Source organism: Rhipicephalus sanguineus, chromosome 10, assembly GCF_013339695.2.
Source record: "Rhipicephalus sanguineus isolate Rsan-2018 chromosome 10, BIME_Rsan_1.4, whole genome shotgun sequence".
Classification (NCBI taxonomy): Eukaryota; Metazoa; Arthropoda; class Arachnida; order Ixodida; family Ixodidae; genus Rhipicephalus; species Rhipicephalus sanguineus.
In genome coordinates, this window is record NC_051185.1 from 128945513 (window position 1) to 128960803 (window position 15291).

General features: G+C 45.2%; 1 protein-coding gene across 1 annotated transcript in view; it reads left to right on the plus strand.

Moving 5' to 3' along the window:
• The window catches only part of LOC119406732 (EGF domain-specific O-linked N-acetylglucosamine transferase), a 346078-nt gene that overhangs the window by 302443 nt on the left and 28344 nt on the right, over positions 1-15291 (plus strand). The window contains exon 14 of the mRNA XM_049420193.1: positions 14839-14925. Within this exon, the coding sequence (XP_049276150.1) occupies positions 14839-14925 (87 nt within the window). The remainder of the gene's footprint in view (positions 1-14838; positions 14926-15291) is intronic.

Here is a 15291-nt window from a genome sequence, read left to right on the forward strand (position 1 = left end):
CCTCCCGTGCAAACTCTTGATCGTCGGCCCCGTGCTCAGCGTCCACGAAATCGGCTGCAGATGCGCAAGTCATTGTTTAGATACGTTGAATGAAAAAACTAAAAGGTCCCTTATGCATTCGTTAAAGATGACTAGAAGGCGAAAGCCATCTTCTTGTCAGTCGATGTATTGATTCTCCCACGCCCCCTCCATTATCTCCGTGACCGATCACGGATATAATGCAAAGCGACCATGACGCATGAATACGTCATCATGTGACGTCACGTTATGTGACGTCATAATGACGCTACATATTTTGTTGATCTGTGACGTCATGGTGACGTCATACGGTGACGTTATCACGTGACAGTTATTTCTTGCATCACTCGTGTTGACGCCGCTGACGCAAGATGCCGACGAGCAATCTTCCCGTTTGATGAGGCATCTAGGGCTTTCGCCTTCATAAGCTACACGACGTTTTGCATTGCCTACGGAGGCAATGGAAAGGGACCATGTCGTCTGAATACGTCATCATGTGACATCACGTTATGTCACGTCATGGTGATGTCATAATGAAGTTACAAATTTAGGAGATCTGTGACGTCATATGATGACGTCCTCACGTGACGATTATTTTTTGCGTCACTCGTCTTGACACCGCCGCCGACGGTCAACCTTCCCGTTTGAAGAGGCATCTAAGGCTTTCGCCTTCATAAGCTACGCCACGTTGGCTGCATTTTTGTTGGCAATAACATTTTTTCAGTCGAGCTTGCGTTCCCCTGTCGCAAACACTATGTGCTAAAAAGCCCAAATTTATTTGTGCCACTCTCAAGGTCCCTTTGGGCCTCTCCAACCCCATGTATTTTCTTGGGGCCTCATTTATTTACGTGGGAAAGATATGCCACCGTGTTGGCGTTAGACACGACGCTGCTGCCAAACTTGCTGGGGTACTCGCCAAATAAATACTATCTAGGAGTTTTGAAAGCTGCTGGTTGCTGCAATAACTTCTATTTTATTACCGCTATTTCAAGCTCACGTGGGTCCTAGTTCACAGTCGACGTTTGCAGAACAATTCCGGTGAAAAGTTACTGTATTTTCTTTCTTATCCTTGGCGTTGCATGCTACTACATTCTCGGTCTCGTAGACTGCTTCTCCTTCTACCAGCACTCTCGAAGTGGTGAAGCTTTGGTCTATGAATATGTTGATGACAGAGAGCGGCAAGTTCACCGGAATGCAAAGGGAACGATAATTAAGGAACATTAAAAAAAGGAGCCGCATTTGCTCACGTTTTGTCTGAGCACGAAACGAAACGAATGCACTGAATAAATAAACACAAGCAGCGGCATTTGCCCGCTGAGAAGACCTATGAATACGCAGTGCGAGGCAACTTGTCAAATGACATTGAAACGCACACGAATTTAGACCGAAAAAAAAAGCACTGAATCGTCAGGACGGCACATCACAAAGTTGCCATGCGCACCGAAGCCGTAGTTGTAACGAAATTGTTTTTGAACTGCTCTGATAGCGTCCGTGCAACAGTAGTTGTTTGTGTACACACAAATTCTCATATTTTGCGGCCTAAAGTTCACAGCGCGGTGCCAAAACGCGCTCGTAGCAAAAGCGAAACCATCAGTACGAACATACATGCAGACGCTCATACATGCAGAGGCACCGTCAGTCGTCGCGAACCCGTGCGATCGCTGGCTTGAGGCTTCTTTCTGTTATGCTCCGTTTGGTTATACTGGCAGTCTACTCTAACGAAAGATTTCACATAGTTTGCACTCAGCGAGTGACTACCTTTCACGCAAGAAGCCGGTTCAGGGGTCTCCAACGCGGTGACCATATGAAGCGGGTGCTCGGTTTTCCGCAAAGAGACAGCGACTGTAGACTATCTTGTGCTTTCAGTTCATCGAAAATGATTACTTTGACAGTAAAGAACACGGTTCCTATCGAAAGTACTTACATAAATGCCCTGGAGGGCTTCCGCGAAGTGTTTTTATAGAGCGCCGACAGCAAAACCTATGCGGAGCGCGCCGGCGGTATCCTACCTAGCACGCAATCGAGGCGCGTCCGATAGAGGGCGACTCCGTAACTCCTCGCGGCCAATATTGTACATCGACACTGGTGGCCCAACGCGCCAATTCTCGCCAGCGCGGTCTTGGTACACCGAAAAGCCACATACTGCCGCTCCATTGCCGAGGAGACTTGTGGATTGATGAAATAGGCAGTGGTCTGAAGCAACAATGATCTCTTTCGCCACGCTTCAATAAAAAATGATAGCTTTCAATGCAGCATAACTCTTGCTAAGAGCGAACTCTGGTGACAAAATTTCGTTTTATTTTACTCACGATGGACGTGGTCTTGTTTAAGTGCGAGTAGCCGGATGCGAAAGTTTGAATCATGCTTCGGGGCAGAAGCAGCGGCCATGTTTCTATGGTATCTCTACATGTATTCTTGTTGCAGCGCTGCGTGTCGGGAAGGCGTTACGTAGATGGCGTCGTGATCGGTGCATGGTGTTGGCCGTGTGCGTGTGTTACCTCGCGTCGCCGGCTTCGCGCCAAATTTATACCATTATTCCCGTTGGACACGCTTCCGAACATATCAGCGTTGAACGTCGACTTGTTTGGAATAGCGCGCGGCCGCTGCAAAGAAGTGGGTTGTGACTGTGAACGCTACACTGTGCTCGCTTCAGCTAACGTACGGTGTGACTACTGTGATCATTGCCCCGGATCGCATGGAAGATTAGACGAACTTGGTAAGTGGTTCTTTTTCATTGTTCTGTTTTCTCTGTTTTCGGTATAGATAAACTTTTTTTGTGCGAAAGTGTACTCACCCGCACCTGTCGAGGTTTAACGGCTGCCAGGAAAGAAAAGGAGGCTTCAGCTGTGCCCAATGGGGGAATTCGTCGCGAACGATGCCTGGCAAGGCTTTCGCCGGTTCTTTGGCGCTTTATGCGTTTGCTTTGGCCACTCCGGCTTTGTGTTCGTCGTCAGCTTCGGCAGTGCCCTTGTCATGACGTTTGTTGACATTACAACCGCGTTTGGCATTGTTTGTAGTTATTCTCAATGCGTTCTGTTTTTCGAGCTTTTATGACGGCAACAGTGTAATAGTGTCAGCAACACGTGCTCCTTTGCAAGCACTTAGAGAAGCCTACGGTGCACTGTTTGTCTATGACGTTTTTCTTCAACACTGTTTGTTTGTATGTTTGTCTGTTTGTTTGACTGTCTTCAACGGCGACGGCGGGGTGCCGGCCTAAGGAGCTTCGCTACGAATAATTTGAGTTTTTTACAGCGTCTATGGGAGCACCTACGGCTGGAAATGCTGTCTCTAATGTGCTGGAGACCTCCGGACAGGCCGGTACCTTTAGTAATCGTGAATACGTAAAGCCAGCATTGTTTAAAATAAGTACTTACATATATAAGTAGAATAGCTGTTTTCTGTGTTTTAGTTTTACAGTATCCGCTGTACTAGGCAAGCGTAACGCCTTTCGTGCCGAGTATTCTTTCTACAGGCTGGTTTCAGTTCCCCGAGCAATTAACGAAAAAGAACCTCTGATGTGACGCTCCGGGCATCGCTAGCAACCTGATGTAAATTTTAAGCAAGCGCTGAACAGCACCCATTGATTGGCAAATTACAAAGACCTTATGTTTTATTTTTTTTTAGCTGTGGGCCATGTTTTGATGGGACAATTTGAATCCGTCCCTTCACTGGGCGTAACTGACGGATGCCAGTGGTGCTCTCTGCGCATTTAGTTTGACTTTACAGGCGGGCTTTACAAAAAAAATCTGTGAGATTTAGCAAAAAAATCGAAAATATTTGGTGTAGTTCAAAAGATCCATCGTCGAATTTTCAGACCGCTGTGCCGGCGATATCGAAACTGAGTGCACCGGGTGCGTCGGAAGGGCGGTCCGTGTACTGCGTCACACCGAATCTTCCCTTTACGTAATTTCATGATGGCGCGCCGCGTGAGGACTTCGCCGCGATAAAGATGGCGTGTCATTCGAGGGGAGCAGCCCAGCAACGGTCCTTCGCGCGTGATGTGCGATGCTTGTCGTCTTCTTTGTAATTTTGCCTTTGTCTTTCTTTGTAATTTTAGCTTTGACGCTCATCGCTGTCTCTGTCATGTGCGATCCTCGACCCGCAGCAACACTGCTTAGCATGACGTGAGCTGTAGCGTTGAGGGGAACGCTGGTAGCGTTATCATGACCACTTTAATATAAAGAATGCGACAAGCACTGCACATCACGCGCGATGGACCATCAGTCGGCTTGCTCTCCTCAGATGACACACTGTTTTTCACGCGGCGAGGTCCTCGCGTGGCGCACCATCATTCAGATCACGTCGAGGTAAGCTCCGGCGTGCCGCAGCACCTTCCGGCGCACCCGGTGTGCTCTGCAGTTGCGGCATCGCCGGTACCGCGGTCTGGAAATTCGACGAATTTTTGAATCAAATCTGCAAAAGATGTTCATTAAAAATGAGCCACTATAACAAATGTCAGCTTTAATGGCGACCAATGTAGAATAGTTCTTAGCGAATCAGCTGATAAACTTAACGAACATTATAGTGTTCACATCTGTACAGCTGATTTTTATGACGCCTAACATTAATTTAAGCCTGTTTTCATAGGAGTGATGGTTCTCAATGTCCTAAATTGCTTTGTTGCAGTTGTGCATCGAGGTGGAACTTCGGTTCAATGCTAACATAGCAAGACTCGAGAGCGAACACAATGATGTGGTAGACGTTTTCTCTGAAAAGAAAGAATGGGTCCACACTGGTGGATGTTATGAAGCACATACAAGGCAACGTTGGGCACAGTCTGATAAATGAGGTACGTGGACACTCTCTTCAACACTAATAGTTTGCGGCTTGAGCCCTCTCGTAGATACGCAAAAAGGATTCCTTGTGCCTCTGAAAAACCTGTTTAAAATTTTTGTATCTTACACCACAACACTCCCACTTGTGGTATGTTGTAGCACTGAATATATGGTTTGCTAATGCCAGCATTAATAGCTCGCTGTTCTCATTTTGCCCTTATTGGCACATATCTTCATTTTATTCTGTGGGCAAGCGCATGCATACCATACTCTGCACCACCAACAAACTTTAGGTAGTAGTTTATGTAGTCTGTAATTTCTTTTTGTAGGCGGAATTGCCTGGTGATGAACTTCAAATATCAGCGCCTCACATTTACTGCACTCCTGACTAAGTCTGCGTTTTTGCTGGCAGCCAAGCCGGGGTCATCTCTGTCTCCACATCTGGATTACCGCGGGCACTTATTTTTTGTCTTTTGGTGTATTATATAAAGAACTTACAGTATCCATTTGCGTATTCCCAGATGCTTGCTCTTGTGCAGACAATTGCATTGCCAGGAGATAGGCCACCAAAAAGTGTGGTTTGTGGACGCCTGAAATGTTTTTTGGCCTTTCTAAAGCAGAAAAATGTAATTTAAGCTGCAGCACTTTTCTCTGCTATCTGTGTTTATGTAGTAATGGAGCTGCATTACTTTATGTAGCTGTATTTGTGACATCTTTTGTGTCTTTCATAGCTGTAGGGCTCCGACACTACTCGACGTGTCACCCTGTTTTAGATATTACATCTTGCAAAGAAGAGATGTTTAAATAAAGAATTTCGTACCTGACAGTGCTTTTTTGAGAAAATTCAAAAAATGTGTAAAGGAATACCTTGTTTGAAAAGTTCAGACAGAGTTAGGAAGTTCACTAATGTAATTGCCTTCAAGTTCATTTGAAATGCCATTGATATTGATATCCGGGACATTGCCCGGAGAGCTTTGCAGTGTGATTGAACTCACCTGTTCTAATACCAGCCAAGCTAAAATAAATACAAAATATAGCTGCCACAACCGTTTCTCGTCACTGCATGTAGTCGTGCATGTTTGCGAATGTACGCGTACATGCAAAATTGAAAACTTTTGAGGGTTAGAACCACAACCCTCCTCCCTCTACCAGCTACGCCAATGTCGAAGGAATACCCGAGTGAGCGGCAGTATATATGTGTGAAAAAACTGCAGCTGATTTATGTGAGTGGGGAAGACCAGACAGTATTCAAAAGAGTGTGTTGATTTTTCAGGATACTTTAGCTACTTATATGGACATTTTTTTTTGTTTTGATAGCACTCTGTTTCACAGCCAGTTTTCAACATTTAGACGATGTCTCATGTCTAGAAATCTTGCCCACAAATTTGGTCAGTAGTGTGATTTGTCGACTTGTCGGTTCTCATGAGAGAATCTGTGTAGAAGATTGAGTAATGGGACTGAAAGTGAAGCCATATACAGGTAAAGCAGCAGTGCGAGAAAACGTCATCCACTCTTCAATGACTTGTTCAAATGCATCGAAATATAGGCGAAGTGATTTTATCAGACTCCCAATTTTGGCATCACAATCTTCTTTGAGAACAATTGCCAGACGTGACAGTACCATTGTAAACCTCATTACAGTGAACCTAAGGTTGGCTATACCGGGTGTTTCAAGAAATGTGCCGAAAATTCTCAAAAATCGCGAAAATGCGATATTTGCTGGCTGCCTTGAGAATTGCTTGCGCTGTAGCGGCAGGCGTCTTAAGATTGTTAAGGACCATTTGGGACTGCAATTAGAGTTAAATTAATTAACTTTTTAATTAGTGAAGTTAGGTGGTTCTGTCAAAGGGGTGAATTGAAGTTCTTTACGCAAAGAACCCATCCCAGCTTTGAAGTATAGAAAAATCTGCCTCTGGTAATTTTTTGTCGTAGTGACATTCAACCAAATTCCACGGCTTTCAAAGGTGGCATCCATTGAATTTGGCTGAATTTCACTACGATGCAATAATTACTACAGGCTGCTTTTTCTGTATATCAAAGCTGGCATGGGTTCTTCACATGTAAAACCTCATTTCACTCATTTGATACAACCACTTAACTTCACCAGTTAAAGAGTTAATTAGTTTATTTTTAATGACACTCCTAAGTGGGGTCTTTAACAATCTTAAGATGCCTGCCGCTACAGCGCAAGCAATTCTCAAGGCAGCCAGCAAATATCGCATTTTCGGTATTTTTGAGAATTTTCGGCAGATTTCTTGAAACACCCGGTGTAAATAGAGTGCAATCAAAACTAAAAGGTATCAATAGCTGACGTAACCCTTAAAAACACCTTTTTATAAGTTACATTCTATAAGTTACATTACATTATAAAAAATACAAGGCTACAGCGTAACCTATATAATATCAACAATATAAGGGTTACAATGTAACTGATATCTGTAACCGTTACAATGTACCTTATATATGTATGAGTTACAATGTATCTTGCTAAGTTATCCGTTACAAAGTATCGGATAAACATGATTTTGTGCACGGATAGTAAGAGTTACAAAGTTAAGAGTGTATTCATTCTAAAAAGACAGGGCGTGCAAACACGGACACAAAAAAGAAGTCAGGACACCACAAACGCGTTTGTGGTGTCCTGACTTCTTTCTTGTGTCCGTGTTTGCACGCCCTGTCTTTTTAGAATGAATACTCTTTCTTGTAACGTATATATCAAGATTAGTTTTCGAGGATATTCTATTGCAGCAATAGTTGATGCCTACTTGATAAACATGATGCAAGTAGTGGATTATGTTGGCTTCCCTTTTTACTTGTGACTTTTTTTTTTCTGCTTCAATAATAATGTAAACTGCCTTAAGTAGTTTGCACAAAGTTTCAAGAGCTGCAAGTTACTGCTGCATTGTGGTTCCCAATTCGTTGTCATTGGTGTGTTACGCCAAGATGTTTGTTTCAATTTGACTGCGATTGCATTGCGCTGCTTCTTAAAGGGACACTAAAGGCAAATAACAATTTATGTCAGAGTGAAAGCCCAATGTATGACAACTTCTAAAACGGCAATATTATCACCAGCAGTGCCCTACTTACCTAGAAATTAAGCTAAATGTACCACATGACGAGCGCCACGTGTGGGACATTTTCGAAGTGATCCCGATGACGTAGGGAAGTCGGCCTGCAATAAATCACTAGTAATCAAACTAGCAGCAGTAAGAAAAGAACATTCCGAGCATCAAAAGACGTAATAAAATGCTGTTTGTTCGTTTGCGCTTGATTCATGGAAAACGAAACCTCCGTGGCGTTGCCATGGGGAACGGCGCGCGTGGTTCAAAGGTTCCGTTTTCGCTGAACTGTGCCTCGCCCGTCTCAGTGGTAGTTTCGGGATCGCGTACTGCCGAGCGTGTTTTGCGCGCTCGTGAAGGTCGCTCTGACAGAAAGTTCGACAAAATGCCGCATGCGTGTGATATTGCCGGATGCCCGAATGGTGCACAACGCCATGCTGCAGCAAGGAAACCGGTGTGTCTTTTCACTGGGTGCCGCGGAATGAACCCTTACGCTCGAAGTGGCTTAGTGACATGCCATTGCGCCAGTGTGCTAAACAGTCAAAACCTCTGCGTGTGTGCTCGCTGCACTTTCGTACTGAGGATTACGAGACCAACCGCAACTTGGTGACGGCTTTGAATGTGCCCATCCGAGCAAGTCTTTGCCGCAGCGCCGTTGTTGCTACTGTGGGTCCCGCTACTTCCGCTCGGCTGCTACTAGTGTCGGCGGCCGCGCAGTAAAAGCGGGCAACGTTGGGCATGGCAGCAGTGACGTATGAGAGTCGTATTTTCAGGCGGGAGATTTGAAGCGCGCTAACGCGATGCGGACCACTAAAAACGTGATTTTATTTCAAAATAAGCACTTCCTTGGCACAAAAGCAGCGCTACGAGGTTTCTGGACCGCTATTTCAACAATCAACGTCGACTTAATATTTGCCTTTAGTGTCCCTTTAATAGGGGGTAAACGAAGTATACTTGCACACTCCATTGTCGTGTGCGGAATATCTGCCTTTAGCCTTGCCATCCTAACGGCGTCTTAAATACTCTTTGAAATAGTAAATGGACACATACCACTGCTACCGCATACCCAAAAAAAGGCAAAAGTTGAGGGGAAGGAACTTCCTGTTCTTCGGCAAGTAGGAAGCTTTCTTTCTGAGAAATCCGTACGGATTTCCCTGTGGCTTCGTGCTACAAAAGGGTGGTTATCTATTTCCCTTTTTAACACGAAAGTGTTTTATGCCGGGGTCCACCACGGCTGCACTGACGTATTTCCGTCACGGATATGACGTTGTAAAATATAAAGACTAACAGTGGGCAAAAAAAAAAAAACAGAAGAAGAAGTTCCGTCACCGGGAATTGAACTCACGACCCCTCGCTCCGCAGCGCGCAGCGCGACACGATTCGGCTACGGACGGCACGCCCTTCGCTATGCTAACGGCGTGCTATGTATATACACCATTTGTCGGTGGCGATACTCAGAAATCCGTGTTACAGCGTGTTTTCGTTATCACTAGCGAGATGGCGCGAAGGGCTCGAAGAGCGCGCTTGAAAGGTCGTCGCCGTTGCGACGAGCGCCCGCGTCTACAGGGATTGGTCGCTTGTGCGTGCGCTTATCTCGTGATCGCGGTGGTTTGTACGTCTCGCGATGAGAGCACTAAGGTCACCTGACTCACTTCAGCGGCCGCTTTTGCGAAAGGAGCGCGGTGCTCATGCAGAAATAAGTTAAAAATGTGACAATTCGCTCTCATCCTGTGTATGTTCGTTCCGTGCGTCCTTTCTGCTTTTTAAGCCTTCCACCGCCTTGTGGGATCGCGCAGAACTGATTCGCAAGTTCAGGGGAAGATGGAAGCTTGAAGAGAACGCGAAGTGGAGCCGATGTTTGGACGAGGGGACTTGCCTTCTACAAGGCTGCAGCTTCAAGGCTCCCAGTTGCAGGCGGACTTGTCAGCAAGCGGTCTTGTCTTCTTGAAGTTGCAGCCTTGAGGAAGAGAAGTCCGCTTTTTGAGGCATCGGCCCCATTTTGTGTTACCGTGTTCATGAATTTTGCTGCCGCATATGGAACATTAAGGTTATCTGTTGACAACATCTATGGAGTCAGGACCTACGTAGCAATGCAAGCTCGTGACACTTAGTATGTTCGTAAACAATGCAATATTATCGCCTTGATTTACAATGCTATCAAGACAACTAGGTTTATTGTGCAGAACACGAAAATATATAGGTGACACAAACCACGAGACAAAAGACGAGCAAGGCAAAATATTCGAACACCACAATCACATACTAAAAAAGAAACCTAAGGAAACATCAAGGAAAACAAAAAACCAAGGAAACCGAGAACACTATCACTTGCTGCGCGCGCCGACACTTTCCAGAATCCTTAATTCCTTCTCGGAGAGAGACAAGGAAGGCTTGCTCACGCATGAGTCGTGTTCACGTGCCATCTGCGCAGCCTCGACGATGATTCGGATGCGGTCATCCCTGTGTTTATGCAGCGTCACTGTGTCCTCGAAAAGAGGCGCACAGTTGTACGCAGTACAATGCTGTGCAAGAAACCCATCTTTCCCGTTTCTAGCATTGTTAGCATGTTCCCTTAGTCGGTCGTTTAGACACCTTCCGTTCTGTCGGACATGACATGCCCCGCCGGAAAGGGGAACCCTATGGACAAGTTCCCGCGAGTATTCAACATACCTAGTCCTATGTTTAACGTTACATTCAGCAGATGACTGCTTCTTGAGGGGGCTTGTTGATTTAGCGAGACTTATTAATTTGAACGGTGCAGATAACAGCACCCGAACGCCGGCACGTTTCCCGATCTTCTTGAGCCTGTGATATATCCGGTGTTTGTATCTTTTCACGCTTTTTTGCCGTGTTGCCCGGAGCTTGTCCTTGAGCTACCAACTAGCCCAAGCCGCCACCCTTCTAAGTTACATTTCTAGTTATTCGGGCTCTTTTTCGTGTGTTTCTCTCCATCAATCAGTCCTCATAACCCTCATCGCAGTCTCCATTTGTCGTGCGCGCACCTTTCTGCATTCGCGCTAAGCACCTGCCACCGGATGTAAAGGCTTTGTTTGATGGTTATCACCCTTCTATCGGTCATTGTGTGAGGGTATGTAAAATTTGGAGGTCTGAATGGCACCGACAAGAACGCACGTACCGTGACGCCCTGTTCGTCCAGCTTCAACAAACAGATCTTCAACCGGGAGTGAAGAAAAGAAGATGGCGAGAGTACTGCGACCGAATCGAACGCACTGCAGACAACCTGTGGTCACGAGAGCTAACTAGTCTTCGTGCTCAGTGCCCAGCCAAGTCCCGACAAGCGGGCTTGGTCCACACTTGCAGTGATGTCGTTCTTCCGACCTATGTGCATAATACTCTCGCGTTAGGCCCGAAGTTCGCCGTCGACCCAGAGGGATCTCCTCCAGAGCTTCTTTCCACGGTGCGCTCTGTTTCTAGCCGCGCCTCGTCCGAGGATTCGGAGAGATGCACCTCAGAAGGCGTCGATGTTCTCCTACGGGGTAAGCCTCCCAGTACCGGCCTTCCGTTGAGGAAGACTGCAACCTTTCTGAGAGCAAGGGTTGACGCTTGAGCAAGTTGGTGTGGATTCATTTCAAAATGTTAACAGCGCATAGAACGGTTAGGAAGGGACGAGACAACAAAGGTAAAGAGCGCTGACTTCCAACTAGTCTTTATTTCGATAAGAAGTGCATATATACATGGCAAGGGAGAGGGCGCTAGACAAGAAAATAAAAGAAAGAAAGGATGTACAGGTGCTGCCATCGTTGCCTCATCATTTCCAATACAGCGCGCATATCACCACGTGTGCCCTAAAACCCAGCCAGGTAATCAATTCCTTGATTTAGAAGCGCAATAGAGGGAGCACTAACGCACTTATCTCCTAGCTTATGTATGAAATCAGCTTCAATAACTTCACCTGTACTGTACATCCTTTCTTTCTTTTCTTTTCTTGTCCAGTGCACTCTCCCTTGCCATGTATATATGCACTTCTTATCGAAATAAAGACTAGTTCGAAGTCAGCGCTCTTTACCTTTGTTGTCTCGTCCCTTCCTAATCGTTCTATGCGCTGTTAACATTTTGAAATGAGCTTTCTGAGAGACAATGAACTTTGTGCCGTGCCCCCAGACAAGGAGGGTCGTTTTGCTGTTCTTCCTAATGGTCTGTTCCTATAAAAGGCCGGAACAGCTATAAGTTCCGTTTTTAATTGCTGTACTGACATTCGTCTAGATAAAGTAATGACGGAAGCCAGGGAAATGTGTCGCAAGCTCTAGTTACAGAACTTAGCACAGCGAATTAGTAAAAGCGAGAAAAATGGGCTCACTATGTTCTTTTCCGCAAAAACATATAAAGTTAACATGCCCTTCTGAGTCATTGCATCGGAAAGAGGAACGTGGCAAAAGCATTTTGGCTTGTTTATTCAGGACCATCTGAAGTGTATAACAATTGATGACCCATTCCTAATCCAACATCGCAGGCATTGATTGAAATTTTTAAACAGTCAAATCAAACTCATGTGCAGGCTTTTTAAATAGACATGAAAGACCTATATTACTTACTGCCTCACGATGAACTATTAGAATGCATGAGATAGCATACATGCCTTTGGTGAATTGAATTTCCAATTAAAAACGGGTATCGGGCTAGGAAACTAGCACGACCTATTAAAGTTCCTCAATAAAGTTCTTTCATCCATCCATCCATCAGTGCAAGGAGATTTCTGGACCTGGTTCTCGTGTACCTTACCTCTACGTTCGTCGAATGGAACGATTGCATTTATCTGCAGAAAAAAAGGGGTTTCAATCGGCTCGTGCATAGCACCTTTACTGGGCGATTTACCGTTGGCCAAAATGGGCAATTTACTGCAGGAAAAGTTAGAAGGTACGCATGTCATCAAAGTATTCAGCTACGTGGATGACTTTTTGGTTGTTCTGAAGTGTAATTCTTCCATGTTCCACTCGCTATCGGCCCAAACGTTAAGCACGTTTGAAGATTGTTTGAAGCCTCTTGTGCTGACACATGAGATGCTCGAGAATGACAGCTTAAGATTTTTAGATGTAAGACTTTTTTAGTGCACGTCATATTTGTTGGCATTACGAAGCACGTGCGCACAAACCATTGCTTCTTTTTTTCTTCCGCCCACATCAAGCTAGTGAAGCGAGGCATAGCACTTACCTGCCTTGTGAATGCTTTGAACAGGTCGTGCCATCACAGTATTTCTGCGAGTTTCAAAGCTCAAGTGTCTCGACTTATGTCTTCAGGTTTTCCAGAGGCCTTCATCGCGTCTGTCGCGGAGTCCATCTTCCGGACTAGTAAGGCCCAGCAGAAGAAAGGACAAGCTCTGGGCAACACGGCAAAAGAGCGTGAAAAGATAGTCGTTGTTCCGCACAAACACCGGATATCTCACAGACTCAAGAAGATCGGGAAACGTGCCGGCGTTCAGGTGCTGTTATCTGCACCGTTCAAATTAATAAGTCTCGCTAAATCAGCAAGCCCCCTAAAGAAGCAGTCATCTGCTGAATGTAGCGTTAAACATAGGACTAGGTATGTTGAATGCTCGCGGGAAGTGGTCTATAGGGTTCCCCTCTCCTGTGGGGCATGGTATGTCGGACAGACCGGAGGGTGTCTAAGGGAACATGCTAACAATGCTAGAAACGGGAAAGATGGGTTTCTTGCACAGCATTCTACTGCGTACAACTGTGCGCCTCTTTTCGTGGACGCAGTGACGCTGTATAAACACAGAGATGACCGCACCCGAATCATCGTCGATGCTGCGCGGATGGCACGTGAACACGACTCTTGCGTGAGCAAGCCTTCCATGTCTCTCTCAATTAGGGTTTCTGGGAAGTGTCGGCACGCGCAGCAAATGATAGTTTTTTTTGTTTGTTTGGTTCTTTTGTTGTTTTTGTTTTCCTTGATGTTTCCTGAGGTTCCTTTTTTGGTATGTGATTGTAGTGTTCGAATTTTTTTGCCTTGCTCATCCTTGCATTGCCCATCTTTTGTTACGTGGTTTCTGTCACCTATATAATTTCGTGTTCTGCACTGATAAACCTAGTTGGAAGTTAGCGCTCGTCTTCGTGTACCTTTTGTCCTAGTCCTGAGTTCGCGCTATAATATCTGTCATGAGCTACCAACTAGCCCAAGCCGCCACCCTTAAAAACAGGTTTCGAGCGGGAGTCGGACCCAGACGTTCTTCGTGGTACTTAAATATTCTGCCACAGAGCCACGCCAGTGCTTGAAACTTCGAGAATTCGTAAAAGGTCTTTATACAGGCGTCGCGTCGGGTGGGAGTCACATTAGTAGACGTAATATCGCGTGGCATAAGCATGCATAAAATCGCATAAGGCGTCAACCCAACTGAACTGCGTTATGATTTAAAGCTTGGCACCATTTTCAAAAGCACAGCAATAATTGGTCGCTATAGTCACCAGCTACAGCATCAACAGAGTGTACACCGACGTAGGCAAACATTTATTGTCCTAAAGAGAGTTTGCAGGCATTTGCAAAATGCATACCAAGGCACGGAAATGGATCAAGGGCTAATATGCACAACCTGATGAAACCAACAGACAATAATCCAATGCATCTATAGAAGGTACATTAATTGTAGTCTGTAACTATAGTATAGTAAATATGATTTGAATCTAAAGAAAGTAAAGTTGACAAAAAGACAACTGGCCGCCAGTAGGAATCGAACCTGCAATCTTGGGATAACGCGTCCGATGTTCTGCCAATTGAGCTGCAGCGGCGGTCAGCCGCCCGTCCACTTTTTGGGATATTTCTTTGCATGTAAGCCTGGGAGTGTTAGCCAACGCCGCTCATACCCATGACTGCGAGGTACAAGGCGTACAAAAAGTTGATTCAGTTGCAGAACCTACTTGTTCTGGCTCATTTGTCGCACATTATTCCAGCAAGTTTTTGCGTTCTTGTGCGATGACATCATTTGTTGTGAGAGCATATGCACTGATTATTTTCTCACAATGCTGCCGCAGCTGCTTGCAGCAGCCAGGAAACTTCCGGGTTTGTCCGTGCAGAGAGTTCACTTCAATCATGCGACAGACTTTCTTCACCAAATTGAGGTTGGTTCACCGAGCTTTTCTAAATGGCTCATCTGTTTTACCTACATTTTTAGCATCTCTTTAAGAAGGGGTTAACAATAGTACAAACCCAGATATCTAACGAAATGTTAAATATTTCTTTCCACTATCAGCCGGAAAAAGATATCAAAGACTTACAAATATTGAACATAAACTATAAGTCTTTTATGTGTTGGCTGTGATAATGAGATCTGACTGTGATGTACACTGTCCTGGTGATGCATGGAGTTCACAGATGTATAAAAAGTAATAATTAAAGCGCAGCGTGAAAATAAGTATATCATGGCCATCTATCTCGAGAGCAAGTGAAAAAAATGTTTATTATATGCCATTTGAAATAATATACAT